Source organism: Nasonia vitripennis, chromosome 1, assembly GCF_009193385.2.
Source record: "Nasonia vitripennis strain AsymCx chromosome 1, Nvit_psr_1.1, whole genome shotgun sequence".
Classification (NCBI taxonomy): Eukaryota; Metazoa; Arthropoda; class Insecta; order Hymenoptera; family Pteromalidae; genus Nasonia; species Nasonia vitripennis.
Window position 1 is genome coordinate 35090431 of NC_045757.1, and position 19359 is coordinate 35109789.

General features: G+C 36.8%; 5 protein-coding genes across 13 annotated transcripts; 3 read left to right on the top strand and 2 right to left on the bottom strand.

Annotated features, from left to right (window-relative positions):
- Window positions 1-2452: 2452 nt before the first annotated feature.
- LOC100680238 (probable basic-leucine zipper transcription factor H) lies at window positions 2453-7548 on the top strand. 6 transcript variants are annotated; one of them, XM_032596065.1, is made up of 5 exons: window positions 2453-3561; window positions 4324-5765; window positions 6542-6619; window positions 6828-7008; window positions 7255-7415. In XM_032596065.1, the coding sequence occupies exons 1-2, from the start codon at window positions 2924-2926 to the stop codon at window positions 5015-5017; spliced, it is 1332 nt and encodes a 443-aa protein (XP_032451956.1). In that variant the 5' UTR covers window positions 2453-2923; the 3' UTR covers window positions 5018-5765; window positions 6542-6619; window positions 6828-7008; window positions 7255-7415. The 6 variants fall into 6 exon arrangements, with proteins under 6 accessions (XP_032451956.1, XP_016836557.1, XP_016836558.1 ...); XM_016981068.3 differs by having other exon boundaries at window positions 6542-7008; window positions 7255-7548; XM_016981069.3 differs by having other exon boundaries at window positions 6828-7546.
- Window positions 7549-7984: 436 nt separating this feature from the next.
- Window positions 7985-10435, bottom strand: LOC100123551 (uncharacterized protein C19orf47). The gene is made up of 4 exons (XM_016981186.3): window positions 10008-10435; window positions 8947-9796; window positions 8542-8858; window positions 7985-8462 (listed from the first exon to the last, which is right to left on the bottom strand). The coding sequence occupies exons 1-4, from the start codon at window positions 10027-10029 to the stop codon at window positions 8338-8340; spliced, it is 1314 nt and encodes a 437-aa protein (XP_016836675.2). The 5' UTR covers window positions 10030-10435; the 3' UTR covers window positions 7985-8337.
- A 1244-nt stretch (window positions 10436-11679) lies between these two features.
- On the top strand, window positions 11680-14637 carry LOC100680278. The gene is made up of 5 exons (XM_003423913.5): window positions 11680-12066; window positions 12154-12367; window positions 12445-12727; window positions 12796-13036; window positions 13116-14637. Exons 1-5 carry the CDS (start codon window positions 11959-11961, stop codon window positions 13473-13475), a joined length of 1206 nt encoding a protein of 401 aa, XP_003423961.1. The 5' UTR covers window positions 11680-11958; the 3' UTR covers window positions 13476-14637.
- A 221-nt stretch (window positions 14638-14858) lies between these two features.
- Window positions 14859-17520, bottom strand: LOC100123564 (dolichyldiphosphatase 1). The gene is made up of 5 exons (XM_001607168.6): window positions 17290-17520; window positions 16380-16480; window positions 16131-16309; window positions 15829-16056; window positions 14859-15753 (listed from the first exon to the last, which is right to left on the bottom strand). Exons 1-5 carry the CDS (start codon window positions 17393-17395, stop codon window positions 15624-15626), a joined length of 744 nt encoding a protein of 247 aa, XP_001607218.1. The 5' UTR covers window positions 17396-17520; the 3' UTR covers window positions 14859-15623.
- Window positions 16836-19342, top strand: LOC100680348. Of its 4 annotated transcripts, none has more exons than XM_016981283.3 (4): window positions 16836-17534; window positions 18727-18811; window positions 18893-19100; window positions 19191-19342. In XM_016981283.3, the coding sequence occupies exons 1-4, from the start codon at window positions 17468-17470 to the stop codon at window positions 19281-19283; spliced, it is 453 nt and encodes a 150-aa protein (XP_016836772.1). In that variant the 5' UTR covers window positions 16836-17467; the 3' UTR covers window positions 19284-19342. The 4 variants fall into 4 exon arrangements, with proteins under 4 accessions (XP_016836772.1, XP_008215492.1, XP_003423962.1 ...); XM_008217270.3 differs by having other exon boundaries at window positions 17425-17534; window positions 18724-18811; XM_003423914.5 differs by lacking the exon at window positions 16836-17534 and adding an exon at window positions 18215-18563 and having other exon boundaries at window positions 19191-19337.
- Window positions 19343-19359: the final 17 nt, after the last annotated feature.

Here is a 19359-nt window from a genome sequence, read left to right on the forward strand (position 1 = left end):
TTTCCCATAGGTATATAGATATATAGAGTCGTTGAGAATATGCAGTGTTATTTTAACGCTTATTCTACGAACTGGGATCCTTTTTTTTTCGAAATTAGGGCAAAGATTCATCAACTGAAGCATTTTATGAATACAACTATTTCTCATTACTAGAATAGTACATTACGATACTAGCGGCATAAGTCGTACATTACGGCACGGCGTGTATAAGCGCCCGAGCGTAGCGAGTACAATAACAGGTGCGCATTATGTTAGCAAATCTACTAGTCAATACGACGTCACTATAATCGTACAGTAATGCTCGACATTTATTGTCATCAACAATCCCGACGAGGTAAAGACCGCGGGCCCGTATGAAATATTCCTAAAAAAAATAAGAACGCAATTGAATAACGTATTATATATGCCACACGCACTCGAAAATTCAGTATATTGATATAGTACGCAGTACGCACATTACATGCTATAAGTTCAGATTGGAAAAATTGAATATAATATGATCATTGGACGCCATTCAAGATTCATCCGCGATTATATATATATATATATATATATATATATATATATATATATATATATATATATATATATATATATATATATATATATATATATATATATATATACATAAGAAACGTAGCGGCAGCGGTACGTGCCTGTTTTCTTCGCGAGCGAGAACGCTCTGGAAATTTCCGTCCCATCAGCTATAGTATTATTCGCAATCTCTCGACTCTCCCTCCCCAGAATTGCGAGAGCCGCCCTACTACGCCGCGTCGCGTATTGTTCCCTCGATCGATAATATTTTTGCGCATGAGCCACATGTGACTAATCCGCACACACGTGTTTCGACTTTGATACGCCTTCGTTCCCACGACTCACGACATACAGAATACTCAATATTACGTAGCGCCACAACAAACCCTAAAATCCGTCTATAAAGTCATACTGCAGTGATGCGTAGCGCATATACAAGAGTCTAGTCGACTCCGAACTTTCTCGAACGTTCGAGAAAGGAAGGTACGAGTCTGTGCGGCTGGTGTGGTCCGCAGACTGCACACACGTCTATCTATAACCTATACAGGGACGGCGGATTGGTCGCTAGTGGACTACTACGTCGAATCTCTCTCGCGCACTATTATACCTACTTAACTATCGCGGGGGGCACCGCTGCGACGTCACTCGTAGAGGGGAATGCGGTCTGTTCGTATGTCGAGCTGTGACGTATAATCGTAGTCAGATTCGAAATGACGATATTGTTGTTAACGTTTGAATAAATTTTGTGAATTCAATCGCAGGATATATCCTTTCGACTACGACGAGTGACCTGATTTTTTTTTTATACTGAGTAAGCAGATAACTGCGATTTCGAAGGATTTGGAAGTTTGATTGATTTTAGGCAGACGAGACGAGAAAGAGATATAGAGATGCGCTATCTTTAGTTTATGTGTTGCATTCGAAAATCTTACGTGACTGTGTTTTACATGATGCCTTACGTTGAATAATTCAACTGTACGCGTGGTTTCCTTACATGTTGCAATGTTTTCACGACGTTTTGGGCAAACTACCTATACTTGTGTGCCATTGAAGAATGAGGTGAGGTTTTTTTTTTCAAAAGAATGTTCTTTGATTTCTAAAAATATGCGTAATTATAGCGGAAACTGTGTATAAGTATGTGGGTCCGATGGGTATGTGTAAATCTCGGTCTATAATTATTCATGCACGAATCCATTTATAGAGCATGTATTGGAGAGATGAAAGCTACTTATACTGTGATATCTAACGAAGGCAATTTACTATAATTAGAAATTGTAATTTTCACAATGAGGGACTCGATTGTCTGATTAAGCGCGTGATCATTGTATAATTTAACATATCTTTCACAAAAATTTTGTTATCGTTACATAATCGAATAATTGAGTGACAATTTATTAAAAACAATGTTTCATGAAGCACCTCTGTTATTCCAGCTTATTTTATTTATTTTAAGCCTCGATTACGCAAACCCTGACACTGGTATCTTCAAATTGCCATACACAATGTTTAAAAATATCCCTAATAGCTATACAAATTATATGTTGTGTAATTCGTGCGCCAAACAGCTCTTCAAGTTTCGGCAAGTATACATACAGCGCCCTATATCTATACCTATCGGGCAATAAGTCCGTTTATTACATAAAATAGTAGGATTATTATATTAAGACAATTTTTTTTAAATAACAACCTTGTTGATTAAATTGCCTCTCGGACGACTTTCTAGAAACAATCATCAAAAAGCGTGTCATGTAATATTCCATGGAAATTTCCGTCTTCGTCTCGATGTCGATGCGGGAAGCACTTCAACTTCGAGGTGTATAGTAAATTAGTAATTAGTGACTTATATACAGCAGACGCGCCATTTCATTCGCGTACTTATAATATCCTCTTGTATAAAAGTAATGCCGGACGTCAACAGAGACCCGGGGAACAGACTTAGCTGTGGCCCACTCGTGCCACCTTGCGCCTGACCCGTTTATCACCGGCGCTTTTCGTGTCGCGCAGACTCGCAGCTCGCTGCCGCGACTCAGTACCACTTCAGCCGTCGAACGGTGAGCAGCTCGAAAGTTTTGCTCCGCAAATCGCAGAAGAGAAAGTATCAAAACAAAGCACAACCGACAGCCCACAAGTCAAGGGAGAAGAGTGACTTTTCAAGCAAGCATTTTTTACCGAGTCCTCATATAGCTACGCACGACAGCGAAGCAGAATACAAGACGACAAAGTGCCAAAGTCGGATCGAAGCCGAGGCAGTGCAGAAGATTCTCGAATCTCCAGAGAGAAGGGTATAAAAAGAGACTTCAAGACGACGAGAACGAAGATTATCACCGCAACCACGACGGGTAACTCACGTAAGCGCAGTGGGGGCCGTACAATCGCAGATGTCAACGAGATGGCGTCGAAAAGACAGCACATGATCGACTACGCCGAGGACAGCTACACGGACGACGAGGACGAGATGGACCTCGACGACCATCAGGAACAGATGCAGGAGAACCGTCCGAGAGTCGGTAGGCCGCGAAAGACCAGCGTCACGACCAATTCCTCGATGGAGACTCTCACCAATCACGGCAAAGCCGATAACATCTCCATCAACGATGGCGGTGCGTCCACAGTGCGCCGACGGGGCAGAGGTCCCTCAAAGAGGCCCTGCCTCAACAGGAACGCCCTGATGGCGCGCGAGAACCGCCAGCGCAAGAAGGAATACATCGAGAGGATCGAGAGCAGGCTCCAGATTTGCCAGAAGGAAAACATGGAGCTCAACACGACGATCAAGCAGCAGGCTATCGAGATAAAGAGACTGAACAGCGAGGTCTCCTATCTCAAGACGGTGCTGAGCAACAAGTCGCGGATCACCTCGCTGCTCCAGGCGATGAACGAGAGTCTCCAGAGGATGCACGGTGACGAGACAAACAACGCGGCCTCCAATTTTCCAGGCGCCGCTGCGAACAGCAGTGCTCCCGTCGTCAAGCCGAACGGAAGTGGTCTTGCCTGCAAACCTTCCGTGGACGTCCTCAACTGGATTACCAGGTAATTCTTCTGCGATCTGTCTCAGTAAAGCTTTTGAGGCTGATGCAAAAGGATGAACGAGATACGTATAGTGCTTGGGTGAATGACCTTGTCTGTTTGTTTGTGTTCTGACGGTACATAGTGGTACGTTCTGGAAAGAGCCTTTCTTGTAAGAAAGAAACTTTCTAGAAGGTTCAATTCATTTACATTGTTGGATCAGCCAATTTCTCAAGATTATCTATCCCTGCTCCATATGTTTGTTTATTATGTTCGTGTACTTGTGAGCTGTTGGGTGAAAGTAGTACACAGATGTTTCCCGTTTTCCCCATTTCTCAGCATATTGATAAAGATAAATCCGTTATAAAACATAGATACATAGAAATAGCTTGTTTTGACATGAAGTGTTCATTGTTGCAATACAGTTTTTTTTAGCGGTGTTTGTGTTTTACAATGGCCAAATGTAAAGAAGATCTGTGTATGTTTTGCGTGAAAGCGTGCCATGTACTACCATTTTGTTCACTTTCTGGTTTATACTCAGTAGAACCTGTATAGAAGAGAACCAATACTTTTATGCCAAAGTAATGATTATATCAGAATTGTAAAGTTAAAGTCAGATCTTGTTGTGCAGTAAAATATGTTGTAATATATTTGTCAGTTGCATCAGAATATTTATTTTTTTAAATCATGTGCATAAAAAGTTTCAGTTACATCCATTGCATCTCCCTTAATGATTTTTTTAATTCTGTAAAGTAGACACAACAATTTTCGCTTTTTTTCCTTCAGTGGACAAAACACTTCCTCAAAGACAAACAATGTGTCTATGCCTCTCTCAGGGTCAACAAATAACTGCTCGGAAGTTTTTCGAGATGACAGCCGAGGGCCAGTCTATGGACAGATGAACAACACAGTAAAAGTAGCCAGAAAAACAATGCCTCTCAACAGTTGCCAAACAACCAAGGTAGAAAATTCACACAGCATAGAAAGCATAGAAGAAGATGAGAAGAGACTGTTACAAAAATCCTCGCCGAACCCTGGTAGCTTTTGTGAGTATCAAACGGGCAGAAGTTCAGCGGGACTAGATAACCAGGTTCCTACAACGCCAATGAGTGCATCAAACTCTTTAAAGAATGAGGCTAGCTTGTCCGATACCGAATACAGCCAGCTGTCAACTTTTAACGTTGACTTGTTTGATAATTTCGAAAGTGAGGTGGTTAATCCCTTGCAACTTGAGCAAGGTGCACCAGACCTATTTAATGAGGATACATTGTTTCACACGTTAGACAAAGATGCAGGCATGTTAAGTAATGACATCATTGATCCACTGGAGATCAGCAAAATGTCTGATGCCTTAAATGAGAAAACATTATTTAATAGTCTTGAAAACACTGGTGTATGTCTCCACATAAATTCTAGCCGAGTTTCATTAGAGTATTGTTCAATTTGCCATATGAATAGTCTGAACAATGAATATCATTAGTAATGGAGAGGATTTTTGGTATATTCTATTTAAGTCTCATCTACAGAGCCAGAAGGAAGTCAATAAAGGAGCATCTGTGGCTAAGAAGATTAATCAGCGCTGGCACCATAAAATACACACATATATTTACATATATTAACCTATATTATTTATTTTAGTAGCTTATTCACGGTCTGTATATCACAAACGTAACTCGTGGATCTCTTATGAACAACTATTTTTATCTCAGTTCCTTGTTTGAAAGCAGAGTTTATGTAGTTACAACTGTAAGATAATCGCGATTTTTGTTACCTTTTTTTAAAAATTATTCGTTGAAGAAAATTGAATTTTTATATTTTTGATAAAGTTGTTTCGTGAGCGAGCGTTAGTAGTATGAAAAGTAGATGAAAAATTGGATAGACAAAAAAGTCTATTTTTTTAATACAGTCAGAATTGCTATACTATTTATTTTCAAACCAAAAAGTGTACATAAAGATAGAATTTTCCTGAATTGGGAAGAAAAAGATTACGATCACGACTGTTTTGCCTATTCAATTTTTTATAAAAAAAATATTTTAAACATCCGTTACTTTCAACTAAGGTTTGTGTTACTTGTGAAATTGATGTAATATACGTAAGCTTGTTAGTTAAGACCTAGGTTAAGTCACATTCTGTGAAACTCTTCTGAGTCTGTAAAAATACTTTTACTTTTGCAGGGTAGCAGCTTGGTATACATGTTAAGGAGTGGCAGGCTATTTTAAATTAAGTGGTGGGCATCGGCTTCTTATCTATGGCTAGACCAGTCAAAAACATGATCATTTGCATACATTTTCATTGTTTCATTTTTCTTTTCTTTTTTTTTTTTGTACTTATATCTTCATTTTTTTATCACGCTTTTGTACATTTACTTATAATAGGGAACAGACATGGTTCTGCTATATACATAAATACTTATATACAGTAGAAAATAGCATAAGAATACGTTATGCATCAATTTTTTGCTGTTTTAATACCTCTAGGACCTGATATGATTAATTAAAAATTCTTATGTTTGAGTAGTTTTTAAAACGGTAGCTCTCCAATATGGCGGCTCAAAGGATAAAGACCTAACCTAACTTACGGGCATTTGAGTACATAAATTCAGTCATCATAAATCTATTTTGATTTTGAAGCATTATCTCTCATCTCTATTATGATTTTGGAGAAAACAATAAGGTTATTTTATGTATTAAATTTACATGCGTTTATACATCCATATATATTTTCATTCTTCGCGCCGCCATATTGATCACGTGAGCTCTCAATCGTTTAAACGTATCATTAGGAAACCGAATTTTCAAAACAATATTACTTAATAAATATTGCAGTAAAAATCGTGACTCTTATACTTTTGTGTAAGATTTATCCTTAACTTTATTTTAAAAAAGGTTTTAAAAATCATGTCTGTTCCCTATTATTTAATGACTGGATTTTAGCAGTACTTGATGTAAATAAAGTCTGATTCAAGGCATTCACTACAATAATGCTTTTAAAACTATTTTTCAGTTTGCAATGTCAAAACGGACTTTAATTGAGAAACCATTGCCTGCTTTACCTAATAAACAGTATTGTGTTATGTATCAGGTTGAGTATAATAGTATCATCTACAGATTTGAAAAATTTGAATAAGATGTTTCTTATGAACTGCCACCACGAAGAAGAAAATGTTTATACTATTTTACATTATTTACAAAAACAATTGTTTTAAATACCAAGCTCTCTCTTTTTTTATATGACCCGATTTTACGGGTCTTCACATGGCTCTATTGTTATAATCACTAGTTCACTTAAGTTTCAGCTGCCTCGGACAGACAGAATAATAGATCACCTTTGGATTTATGGAGCCATCGTTACATATAGACGCTGATCAACCTTAAAACCAGAATTAAATTTAGAAATTTGCATCGATAAAAGAGGATTTTTATCTGCAGATTATTAATAGCTTTCACACTTTTACATTAGATCTGTAAAAGGTGACCAAATCTATATCCTTTTTATGCTTGGACAAAAACAAACATAGGCACTCCTCAAAATTTTAGTGTAAAACTTGCGTCTTAAATTTTTTTTTAATTTTTTTTTGAAGCTCAAAAAAATTTTAAATAATGATTTAATGGTAAGTAGGCATTGATGATGAGGGGTGTCCATGTTTGAGCATAAAATGCAGGCCAAAGGATTTCTGGTATTAAGGCACCAGTCTATTTATGATGATGTTTTTTTAGTATTTTTACAGGTCTCGGAAGAGTTTATTAGACATCAACAATAAGTTGCAAACGGTCTTTTTACAATAAAGACAAAACATGAAAATAGACATATGTATAAAAACAGCCATGTACTGTTTTAAGACCAAATGCATTTTTTTTGTAATTTTATTGGAAAATTGGAGAAACAGATCGGAAAGAAATTTTTGTTACATCTGAATTGAATTGAAGAATTTCATGGACATAAAATTACAAAAAAGCAAAGAATGTCCAAACCTATTTGTGATAAATAAACAGACAAGAACAAAAAAAATCCTTTTTTTTATCAACCCAATTTGTTATCTAATCCATGTAAACCCTATGATGTACGAATAGATAGAAAAACAAATGAAATTTGCACAATTATTTTATTAATGATATCAAACTAATTTTCAAATATATGTACATATACAGCGTTTCAGTTCTAATAATTTTATATTTTAAAATAATTTCAAATTTGGTTTTTAATATAAATATTTAATCATACATTAAATTTCGTTAATGTACATTAATTTTTTAAGAAAAATGAGTGAATCCTTTACATATATTTTATATATATATATATATATATATATATATATATATATATATATATATATATATATATATATATATATATATATATATATATATATATATATATATATATATATATATATATATATATATATATATATATGATTGTAAGGATGCACAAACTGTTATTCGTTCATACAGCTAATACAACAATTTATTCAATTGTCTAGTTTGTCCTTTTTTTATTCAAAGATCATTGAAGTCATTCTTTTGAAACATTTTCAATATCATGTAATCACTAAATTTTCATAGTTTTTTGCGATGTTAATAGTCCTAGCACATTTATAGTTTTTCAAATTTACGATTCATATAGATTAGTTTTTTTAAAAGAGCAAGATTCGTAATATGTTTTTTTTTTATATAGCATTAAAAAAACAATATTCTAATGCGCATGACGTAAAATGAAGATGTGAGCATTGATGAAGATCATATTAGGTATGTACAATGTTATAAAATTATAATAGAGCTTTTAAATCTTCAAGAATCACATCAAACGCCTAATCTACTAAAAACTCCTTGTTTCTTGTTATGGTTCAGTGGTGCTATCTTGTTAAATGACACTTGCTTTGATATACCCAAGCGAGATTTGGCAGGTACTGCCATTCTCTCTGATGCTGTAATATAAAGATTTGAATTAATTGTATTTCATACTTAATGTTGCTGATAAAGTTATAAATCTAAATTGATTCTTACCTAATTTGCTATTAAGAGACAATTTTCTTGTCTGCAAGCTGTTACTTCTTACTGCACTTCTTGCAGGACTCTCATTAAATTTCAAACTTTTTGTTGTTCTTACAAGTTGTCTTACACTCTCTGAGACAGCTTTTTTGTTAGCTTCTTCGTCAGCTCTCATAGTGCCTACAGGCTTTTTCACAGCAGATTTCGTGGTGATTATTTTTGTTCCCGAATTCTTTGTAGTGATTACTTTTGTTCCTAGCAGTGGTGTACGTGATTTGAGTATACCTTGGGTTGCTGTAACACTGCCTCCATTCCTTAAATGCCTACTATATCTAAAAACAGAAATGAAATATTGATATGACTATAAAATATAAATTAACTTTTTGAACTATCAATCAAATATAAATCCTTCATGCTTACGGAGTTTCATTATCCTTGATTCCAAGCCTATTAAATACACTAGAAGTTGCATTTCTTTCTTTGCCAATGCCGGTGACTTTGAATGTGGGATTAGACGACTCAGTACTGCTTGTTGTACTTGATACCATACTATCTCCCAGTCTATGGAAAACTGTTTTCTTTTGTTCTAAGGCTTTCTTAAGAATATTCTGACCCTTTACAGCTGTTTTTTTTGTTGCAAGAACTTTGAACTTTAACTCTTCCACATCGTCTTCGTCGTCATCATCATCACTCAAAGCTCTGAGACGCTTTTGTAATTCTTCATTGCGTTTCCACTTGCCATCACTATCATCCTCATCACTCTCATATTTCCTCTTCAATGGACTAACTTTTGGCTTTTGATTATTTTCAATATAGTCAGAGTACAATTTAGAGTGTATGATTGTACTTGTTGGAGTTACTTTCTTTTTCACAGTAACACTGCTCGCAGGCTTGATAACTGAACTTGCAGCTGTTTTAATAACCTTCGCAGGGGCATCTGACTTTGCTTTAGATGATGCCGGTGTCTTCACTATTGCCTTGGAAACTACTTTCTTAACTGTAGGCTTGGCTACAACTTTACTAGCTGGTGTGGGTGAATCTTCTGAGCCCACAAGGAACTTTTTACAGGTTGTCTCTTCCACAACCTTCTTGGCGTATCGTAGAATAGCAATCATATCACCCATCAATGTAATGCCCATCTCCTTCAAGCTGGGTTTATCCAGGTCCGGCAACATGTCTGGTTTTATCCGGTTGTTGGAGAATATAAGTGCATGCCTCGTTGCATGCTCGGTTGGGAAACCAGCACTTTTAAAGAATTTCACCCAGTAACCTGCAATGAAACGCATTATCGTTAAAAACATAAATATAACCATCGATTCATACATAATCCCACAACACGAATACACATCAGGTATACGTTGAGCCGAAAAATAGTAGGCTTACATTTGGTAACTACCAAACAAACATGGGTAAGTAATCTCCAAACATAAACTTCGTGAATCGAAATCTCAAATCAAAATTACACAGTTCAGAAAACTCACTTGACAGTGCTGGGGCATCCATTTTAATTCGGACGACTCTTCCTTCCACAATTATACGAATAGATCGGGATCCTCGTCGCCGAGTCCCAAAAATAGAATTCCTCAACTGGGTTCACACTCGGAAAGAAGCAGCACCGCACGCACGGCAAACTCTCGCCATGGACGAAAGCTGCAGCAGCTGTATGTGTAGTTCCGGACTACAATCGTTAGCTCGAACGTAGATGTAGTCGGTAGTGAAACGGCTTTTTCACACGACGGACTTTTAAGGAAAATAATTAACGCCTCGGGCAAGTATCGTTCGGCTTCTCGACGTGTGTAATACTGCGGATAGATAGATAGGATAGATCTATGCGGCCTATGCCGTGTGCGTCTGCGTTACCGAGTGAAGTTGGCTGAATGCGATGTGTGGCAGTAGCGTACATATATTTGACACGACGCGGCGACGGTCGCGCCCTCTTAAGAGTGCTCCACACCTCGATCGACGCGCCACTCTCCGAACTATCAGACCGGAAGTGATTTTGGTCAAATTTGCTTGACAAAATACGGGTTTATAATATGATTGAGATGAAGCAAAAAGTTTAAGCCGTTGTTCACGTGGGGAAACTCTCCTTATAGTGTTCATCAATTAACAAGTTTGTTAAAAAATAGAAAGAAAATGCGACCTCAATTGTCGTCTGCTCGGCATAAAATCAGCTGTTTGTGAGTTACTCAGAGAAAACGATTTATTAGGACTAGTTATGTAAAAATTCAAGCTAAAACGAAGTTTCCCCACGTGTAGTATGAAATAATGAATCGATTAAAACTCAATTCCGATTTGTATAATCACTCTAAAAACTACAATCTGTCAAGCAAAATCTGAAAGAATTTTTTCGGCTTTTAATTTTAGTATACGCCAGTAGAGCGCGCTGATTTTCACTCAGCGGCGTTAGGGGACCCTTGTCCGGCCATAGTTATCCGGCTCAATATTATGTAACTCATTTTTCAATATTTTGCACATTTTGTCCGCAAAGCGCTGCACTCGATTCCGACTGGTGTTTGATTTTTTTGCGGAAATCGATAGTTTAGTGAATGATTAGGATGAGATGTTACTCAGATAATACGAAAGGTTGAAGGGACTTTGAAAATATCGATTTTGAAGCGAGTCCACTTTCGAGTCCTCAGCGGGGTTACCGACTCGTAAAGGAAATCTTATCTCCGAACGTCCGAATGTCCTATCGGACACGTTCAGACTGATATAAGTGTGAAGATATTTCACGTCACAATCCTTACGTTATATACTGATGTCAAGATATGATAATCGGCAAATAGGCTCTTATCGCCTCTCTTCGTTTGTTTAATCGGCTGAAATGCCGACGCTGAGCAGCTTTTCCGAAATGTTTCGGATAAATATTATTTTGTAGTTTCGCTCGTACTAACGTAAGTTCATTCGTTTCAATCGATAATTGACCAAACGAAACTTTACATTTCAACAATTATCAATTATCAATAAACTGAAAATAGAATTGATTCCCTCGATGATCATTAAAAATGTTACTCCTCCATAAATCACGAATGAAAAGCAGCGAAAATTTTCGCGGAATCGGCAGAGTCCCGCAAATTCCAGGACACGCAGCTTTATCAGTTCGAACACTACTCGTGTCCCGAGCACACAACGTACACTATCGCACCTCGGACACAGCGCGTGAATCATTACGCCTGTCTGTGTACAACGTCGGGCCGACATGCTAATAAGTACACAAATAACAAAAATGCGTGAGTCAGTAAACTCCGGAGGATCTCACACGCGAGGCTAAAATCGCTGGGATAATCTCGCGGAACTGCCAGTTTAGCCGGGACGCTCGCGCGGTTCGCATATTATATATTAAACTCCGAATGGTGAATTTCGGAAAATTTACGAAAACTACAGTTTATACTCGAACGATCGAGTACACAAGTGTTAGGTGATTTTTATATGCTACTAGAACACCTGAGCAGGTGGCAAACCGCTCGCGCGTGCTTCAGTCTAAAGATCGTCGCGATTTACGTCGTTGCGCTGATCATGTTTATTTTCAAACAGTGGGTAAGCAGCATATCGTCAACATTTATGTGTGTCGAGGGTCTGCGGTTTTTTCATCGCGTATAACATATTTCTTGTTGTTCATCGCAGGGCAAGAAATTCGCGATGAACCGACAGCGCCACGAGATTAAAGAACGTGTGCCCATATCCGCGATCAATCTTGCCTACGAATCGGACGTCGAGCTGCGTCGACTCGCATCGGCATCGATTAAGGGCATGAGCGTCCAGATTTCGAACTCGCTTATCGATCAGGAGACGAATCGATCTGCGCTCAATGCCGGCGACGAAGATAACGTCAGCGAAGGTTCGTAATAAGTTCGATTTTTATTAAGGCTTTTCTGATCGGAAAAATCGGTAACAAATCGCTATAATTCCCAACAGGACGAGCTTCCTCGAAAAGCGGTAAACGTGCCCACGAAACGAGGGCCGATTGCAAGTGTCGCAACTGTCGGGCCCTGTCGAACCTGACCGAATGCGGCGTCTGCTTCGAGTCGCTGCAGAGCAACCAGATCAAGGCCTGTCCCGTTTGCGCCAACGTCGTCTGCGTAAGCTGTGCCGTGAGGCTCAGCAGCTGCGCCTTCTGCAGGTCCACTCTGCCGCCCGAGAGAAATCGGGCTCTCGAGAGGCTCGTCGATCGCTTGATTTTGCCGTGCAAACATTCAAAGTTAGTCTCGACAAGTTGTTAGAAAAGTTATAGCAGTCGATCATCGTAAATAAATAATCCATTTCCAGGTCCGGATGCAAAATACTGCTGGACGGCGAGAGCAGATTCATCCACGAGTCGATCTGCAACTTCGCGCCGATATGCTGTCCGGTGGGCCGGGGCATTTGCGCATGGCACGGAACCGTTGCGAGTGTCCAATCGCACCTGCAAGCCGTGCACAATTTGCTGCCCCTCCGGGACCACGGCATCTCCGTCGAGATCCACAGTTTTCGGAGCAAGGCCAAGGCCAACGACGGCCGCGTTTACACGGTATATGGGTCGCAATTTTTCTTTCGATTGAACAAATACAAACGAAAAATATTAACCGCGCATCTCGTTCTTTCAAAAGGTCTGTCTCTCCTGCTACGACCAGCTCTTCGTGATCCGAGTGGTCCTCCACCAAAACCGTCTGCGACTGTGCTTCACGCGTCTGGGCCACGCGACAGCTCAGCCGGTGATCAGTCGACCTGCTCGTTACGGTGTCTCGGTGATCATTCGAGCTCACGCAGGTCGTCGATTGCGTGGACTGGTGCCGTTCGGCAAGTACGACCGCGCGAGCCGCGACGTCAACGTCAACATCGACAACCTATACCCACGAGATGACCAGGTCGTCTCGCCACCGCCTCCTGGCTGTCCGCACCGCAGGAAAGAGTGCGAGGAAGACCTGGTGAAAATCGACATGCTAGTCAAGAGGATCGAGGAACCTTGAGCGAAGATTATAAGGTTTTCAGAATTTATCCATTCTCTATAGAGTTTCTATTAATTATTGTTCGAATGTTGATTGTTCGTATATTATCCATGTTTCATATGATGTTATGGAACGATATGAGATGAGAGCAGTTTGGATTATTTAAGTTTCAGTTGAGGAACCGAGAATTTTTATATACTGCGTTTGATATAGCGATACACGCTCTGGATTGAGAACGTGTAATCGTGTTTATGTTTAGGCTACTGCGTCAAATTGAAATAATACATTTGATTTTTTTCAACGATATCATAGATTTAGAAATTTCATGTTTTCGTTTTGTTTATTTGTTCAATGAAATGAATTATTGTTTGTCTTTTTACGGAATTAGAAAAACCGTTGGTGTAAAATTTTATTAGTTGAACTAATTCGTATATAGTTGAAGCTTTGTAGTCTGCATATTTCTTTATTTTTTCGAATTCTTTGACAAATTATATACTATATGTAAAAAAAAATGATAAATGTATTATTTTTCTTTGACAAGAAATCGTATTTTTGGTTTATTCTATGCACTTTACTGATGGCATAACGTTTATATGGTGGTTTTATTGAGAAAAAGTATTGTCAGCATTTTTAAACTGAAATGCTTTGTGTTGAAATTTGATCGAATGTGATCAATTTTTTTAATAAGCGAATTGAATGTAAGATTTTGTAAAAAGTATTCTGATCCCCTTGAATATTTGTTGTTCTTTCATAGACATAATCACGTAGTTATTAGAAATGAATAGAAACAATTGTTCATTTATCAAGCAAAACTCCAAGAGGGTCAGAACACTTTTTCGTGATTGTGAATCGAGAGTATTACTTAGACGTTAATGAAAAAATGGTTACAAAATGTTCCTATTATTTAGAAAAGTTATGCATTGAAATGAAGACTGTAATTCAATAGTTAGTAGTTTTAAAAATGATCTTGATACTGTTGTGATTAATTTCTATATATATATTTCGTTTGTAACAGAATATATATATATATATATATATTTTTTAGTTTTAAGAATTTTACTGTAATACTTCAGATGTACATATTTTTAGCTTGAATTTATTCATTAAATGTTATGTAGTGAAAAAGTTATTCGTATGAATAATAAACGATATCTATGAATATTTTAATACCATACTCACTTCATAAATGGGGAAGTAAGATTTTCTAAATCCTTGGATTATCTTATTCAATACTTTTATTGCTTTTCTATTTTAGCGCGTATAAATGATTTTCATTTCTTTTTATGATTATCAGTATTTTTTTTTTACAAAATAATAATAGAACTTTACAATATTTACTTTGATTCTTTATCAAATTCAAATTTTATACAAGTAATAAATCGATTGCTTGAGAATTGAAAAAAATTGAAATAAGAAAACTATATTTACAACGTACAAATACGCTCACAATTGTTTTAAGAGAAATAGTTATATAAAAAGGTTTACCTTACTCCAAAGGACACTGGTCTATAACATCAATCATGCATTATTGGAAATTTATATAAACGCTTCATATGATTTTTTTTTTATATAAAAACCGCATTTAATTTTATTACTATACACTCACGTAAGAATTAAAGTCCGACTATATCTTTAATATCGACATATCATTTGTGTAAAAAGTCATTCTAGTATCGTTTATATAAAAGTTACTCGTACAAATATTCATGTTCATTCATCTTATTATAAGTAACTATTTAGGCCATTGGAAACTTGTGTCGATTACATTTTCCATCTATAACTATGTGTAACACCCGTTAATGAGTGAAACATCTCAGTACTGGACATTGCTTTAAAAATTGAAAAAAATCGCTATTTATAGTTTGGTTAATTAACCAAATTCTGTGCTTTGATCATTTTTTTTTTACATTTTCACGACCCTGTTAACCTTTAATTTTGTATGGATATTACGATATTTCCTTTTGCTGATATAATTTTGTTGACAGAGCCTATAAGAGAATCACACTAATTTACGCTTTCCCATTCATACCTATCAACAAATTGGTTAACTTTGTGATTTACCGTCGTTGCTCTCTCCATATACTACAGTGACTGTTTTTAAATGGCTTTTAGCAAAATTAATTCTTACAGAATTTACTTGCTTTCAGTCCATAGTCCTACTAATAGCCGTCATTGGGATTTCATGGAAACAAGCTTTCGCGATCGAGCTCTTGCTTCTGTTCGAACGTTTGTATATTCAAACCATAAAATATTAGGTATTAGGGTGGTATCCCGTAGGAGTAAATATTCAGATAACTTCCTGAAATTAAGAATGTTCAATATTAGAATCAATAGAGAGCATTTGTAAGCAAATTATTATGAAAGAAGTATTTACCATGATACAATCACAGGGAAAAATGGTGTTAAAACTAGATGTACAACGATGAACCAAACAATGCCTAGAATAGTACCAATAACTGCTCCACATAGTACTTGAGAGTGAGAATGGTACTGCAGATAAATCCTACTGTAAGTTACTAATCCAGCAGAAGCAATGCATACTGCTATTATAAGTACTCGCCAAAATCTTTCAGATATTGTGCTATTGTTGCTTTGATGTAATCTAAAACAAATTTTACTATTAGAAAAAGGAAAGAAAGATGATTAGTGTGAAAAATAAAAGTGAGATATATGTACCTAATTAATACAAATAGAGTCATGTATGCGGCAAAGAACCACATGAATTGTGCATGCGTAGATGGCATGCCATACTCGGAGTACAATACATCTCTTCGCATAGGTCTTGCTTCTTGAATAGTATGCTTGAGTAAGAAATTTACAATTTCATTGCCTGTGACACCACCAAGGAATGCAATCTAATAAAAAGGCATTTTTTTAATCCTGATTTTTGTGATAATTATAGATTGAAAAATAAAAAAATCTTACTGTATGTAAATCTCTCCTGAAAATGATCAGTGTAATAAATCCTGCTAGCACAGCAAAAGGCATCAGACTTATTAGAGCTAATAGCATTCCAATGAGATCTCCTGCAAATTGAAAAAATAATTTAGTCTTATTTTAAGTACTTATGAATTAGTCTAGAATATAGGTAAATCTACTTTTGCATTACAAAAGGTGCGTTTAGAATAGTATCTAATCTATTTCAATTTTCAAGGATTGACAGCTTTATCATTTAAATTAGAATATTTCCTTTATTTGTCAAGTGACCTTAATATTTACGAATGCATTCTCAACAATTGAAATTATTCAGATGTACAAACAAATTCATTGAAACTTTCTATTTTTTCTAACTCTGAATTTTTTAGTTCCCTCCTAAAAAATGAAATGAATCCTACAACAAAAATAAACGCTAGTGAAACAAAAATCCAAACAATGCGCTATAGTTACGTAATCACATGTTTATTCTCGTCGCAGAAAAAATCCTTAAAAAAAGCCCAGTTCGAAGCAGAAGAAAACATGTACGTACAATCGGCCCATCGCGAAAAATCATTAAATCAAACCCTCCGCAACTCGGCACAAATCCAAGCGCGAAATCGCTTCTCCAGCCCTGCGAAAAAAACCCTTCCCCTCCGCGACCCAAACAAAGTCGAATAACCTCCCATCCAAAAAAAAAAAAAAACTCTCCCAGACGTCTGGTAAAAAAAGTGCCCTAGAATATAGCACATATACAGCAGCATAGCAGTCGCGTAGCCACGTCAGAGAGGCCCGAATGGCGGCGACGGGTCTGCGCGCGCTCGTGTTGCACGACCAAAATAAAGCCGGCGCGTCTAGTCTCTCTCACTCGTATATGCGTGTAAGCGAATGAGGTAAGAGATGAAATATTAAATAGGCTCACCTTTGGGGTACTCGACGAGGGTTAGGGACAGCGGGACCCAAGCAGCGGCGGCGTCCTGGGCATGATGATGGACGGCGCCGCCGAGGATATCCTCGGAGGATGCCATGCTCCGCTGCTATACTGCCTTTCGCCGCCAGTATGATCACCGCGGCAGTCGACACTACTGTACGTGCCTGTGATGTCTAGACTGACGCCCCCCGCGCGCGCGCGCGCGCACATGCGCTGCGCTATACGCCACTATGCCAGTATGTATATAGTATATATATAATACATATATACTTTTTCTCTCTTTTCCCGGATAGGTGCGCGCAGCGCACTATGCGGGATCAAACTCGCGCTGTCTCTCTCTAGTCTCTATATGTGTGCGGAGTGAGGCCGTTTACTCGGGGGTTGAGGCAACTTTTTTACAGGGGGGCTCGATGCTGCGCGCTGTGCGACTATTTTTTTCATATAGATTGTATTGCAGATTTTTTATTGCTATCTGCCTTGCAAACAAATTTTCTCATAGATTATATGTTATGAGATTGGGTTATTTTACGGGGAAAAAACTATGACCAGCACAAAAAATCAAATCAACGCAAATCAAAGGTAATCAAAGGTATAAAATACAAAAAATCTCCATAAATCTTTTTTTTCTTTATTTCAAATAAAATATAGTTAACGCCATCAAAGAGGATGACCTTAAAAATATAATAAATGAGGATGTAGTATGCCTATTATATTCCGATAGCCGAAGTTGTAACGCGAAAAATTATTGTAATTTTTTTGATACTATAAATCGTTTATAAGGTGTAAAAGGAAACAGATATAGGTATTGATAATGGGGGATAACTATATACCTAATACCTATGTAGATATAGATTAATTACCACTAAACCTCATAGGTGGCGCCAAGTGGCTAGTCTTTGTTTACAATATTTTGTTCAAATTACTTACGCTGCATGTTTGCGCACGTGAAACCGGCGAAACGCAGTAGATATACTTAGGTAGTGTGTTTGATAAAGAAAAAAACACCCAGAGTACTGGAAAAGATCACATTTTATTGAAAATCTCACGTTTTGGAGATTGTAATAATCATTGTGCCATCCTATTAAAGTTTATAATAACAGAGGCAATAATGGCTCATGAGAAAATGGATAATCCGCTTGGTTTTACAAAGGAGGTTTCTTCTTTGTTAACTGGCTTAGGTTGTTCTAACCTAACTCAATTTAGAAAAAAAGATATCGGTTTGGATGATATTAAATATTTGACTGATGAAGATTTGGCTGTGTTAGGTAACGTATTTAGCAGAATAATATCTTCAATAATACTAATTAAACTGTCACTAAATTTTTTCTTCAAATCAGACCATACCTGTATATTTTAAAAATAATAAGAATGATAAAAAGATTCAGTCCACGTTATTAATAGCTTTTTTTTTAATTTTTTTCCCAGCAGAGGTTGGCGACACATTTGATCATAATTCATTCAAATTGATGTGTGCTAATATGATTAGAAAGAGCAACATTGATAATACTCCAAAGTAATTATTAATTATATTGATTTTAATAAAATTCTTTACTTTGAACTCTAACTTTAAAACATTCAATAATGCAATTTTCAGAACAGCAGATATAATAAAAATTCTGCATAACGAACAGAAGCAACTGCAGCTGTTTGAAATATATTTAAAGATTCTTCACAAACTTTTGTCACAAAATAAGGATGATTTTATACTGGATAAAGAAAAAAATATGAAAGCATCTGAAGGACTCATGTTAGGATGCCGGAGTGTGATTGGAAGATTAGATGATCTTCTTGAGAATGCTTTGGTAAGTTTAATACCTTTATTATAAAAAACAATTAATCCAACTGCTTTATATAACGGTACAACTATCAGAAGAAATATTATTTAATTACAGCCAAAGAAATCGCAGAAGAAAGGTAATAAAATAGTATATGGCCTGATAGCTGGAGGCATAGGTGTGGTAGTACTAGTGTACATATTCCGATAGTAACCCCTTATCTCATTTTTGTAAGATATTAGAATATATGTTTTATTACTTTTCTAAAACTTTAGTTTAATTCCCA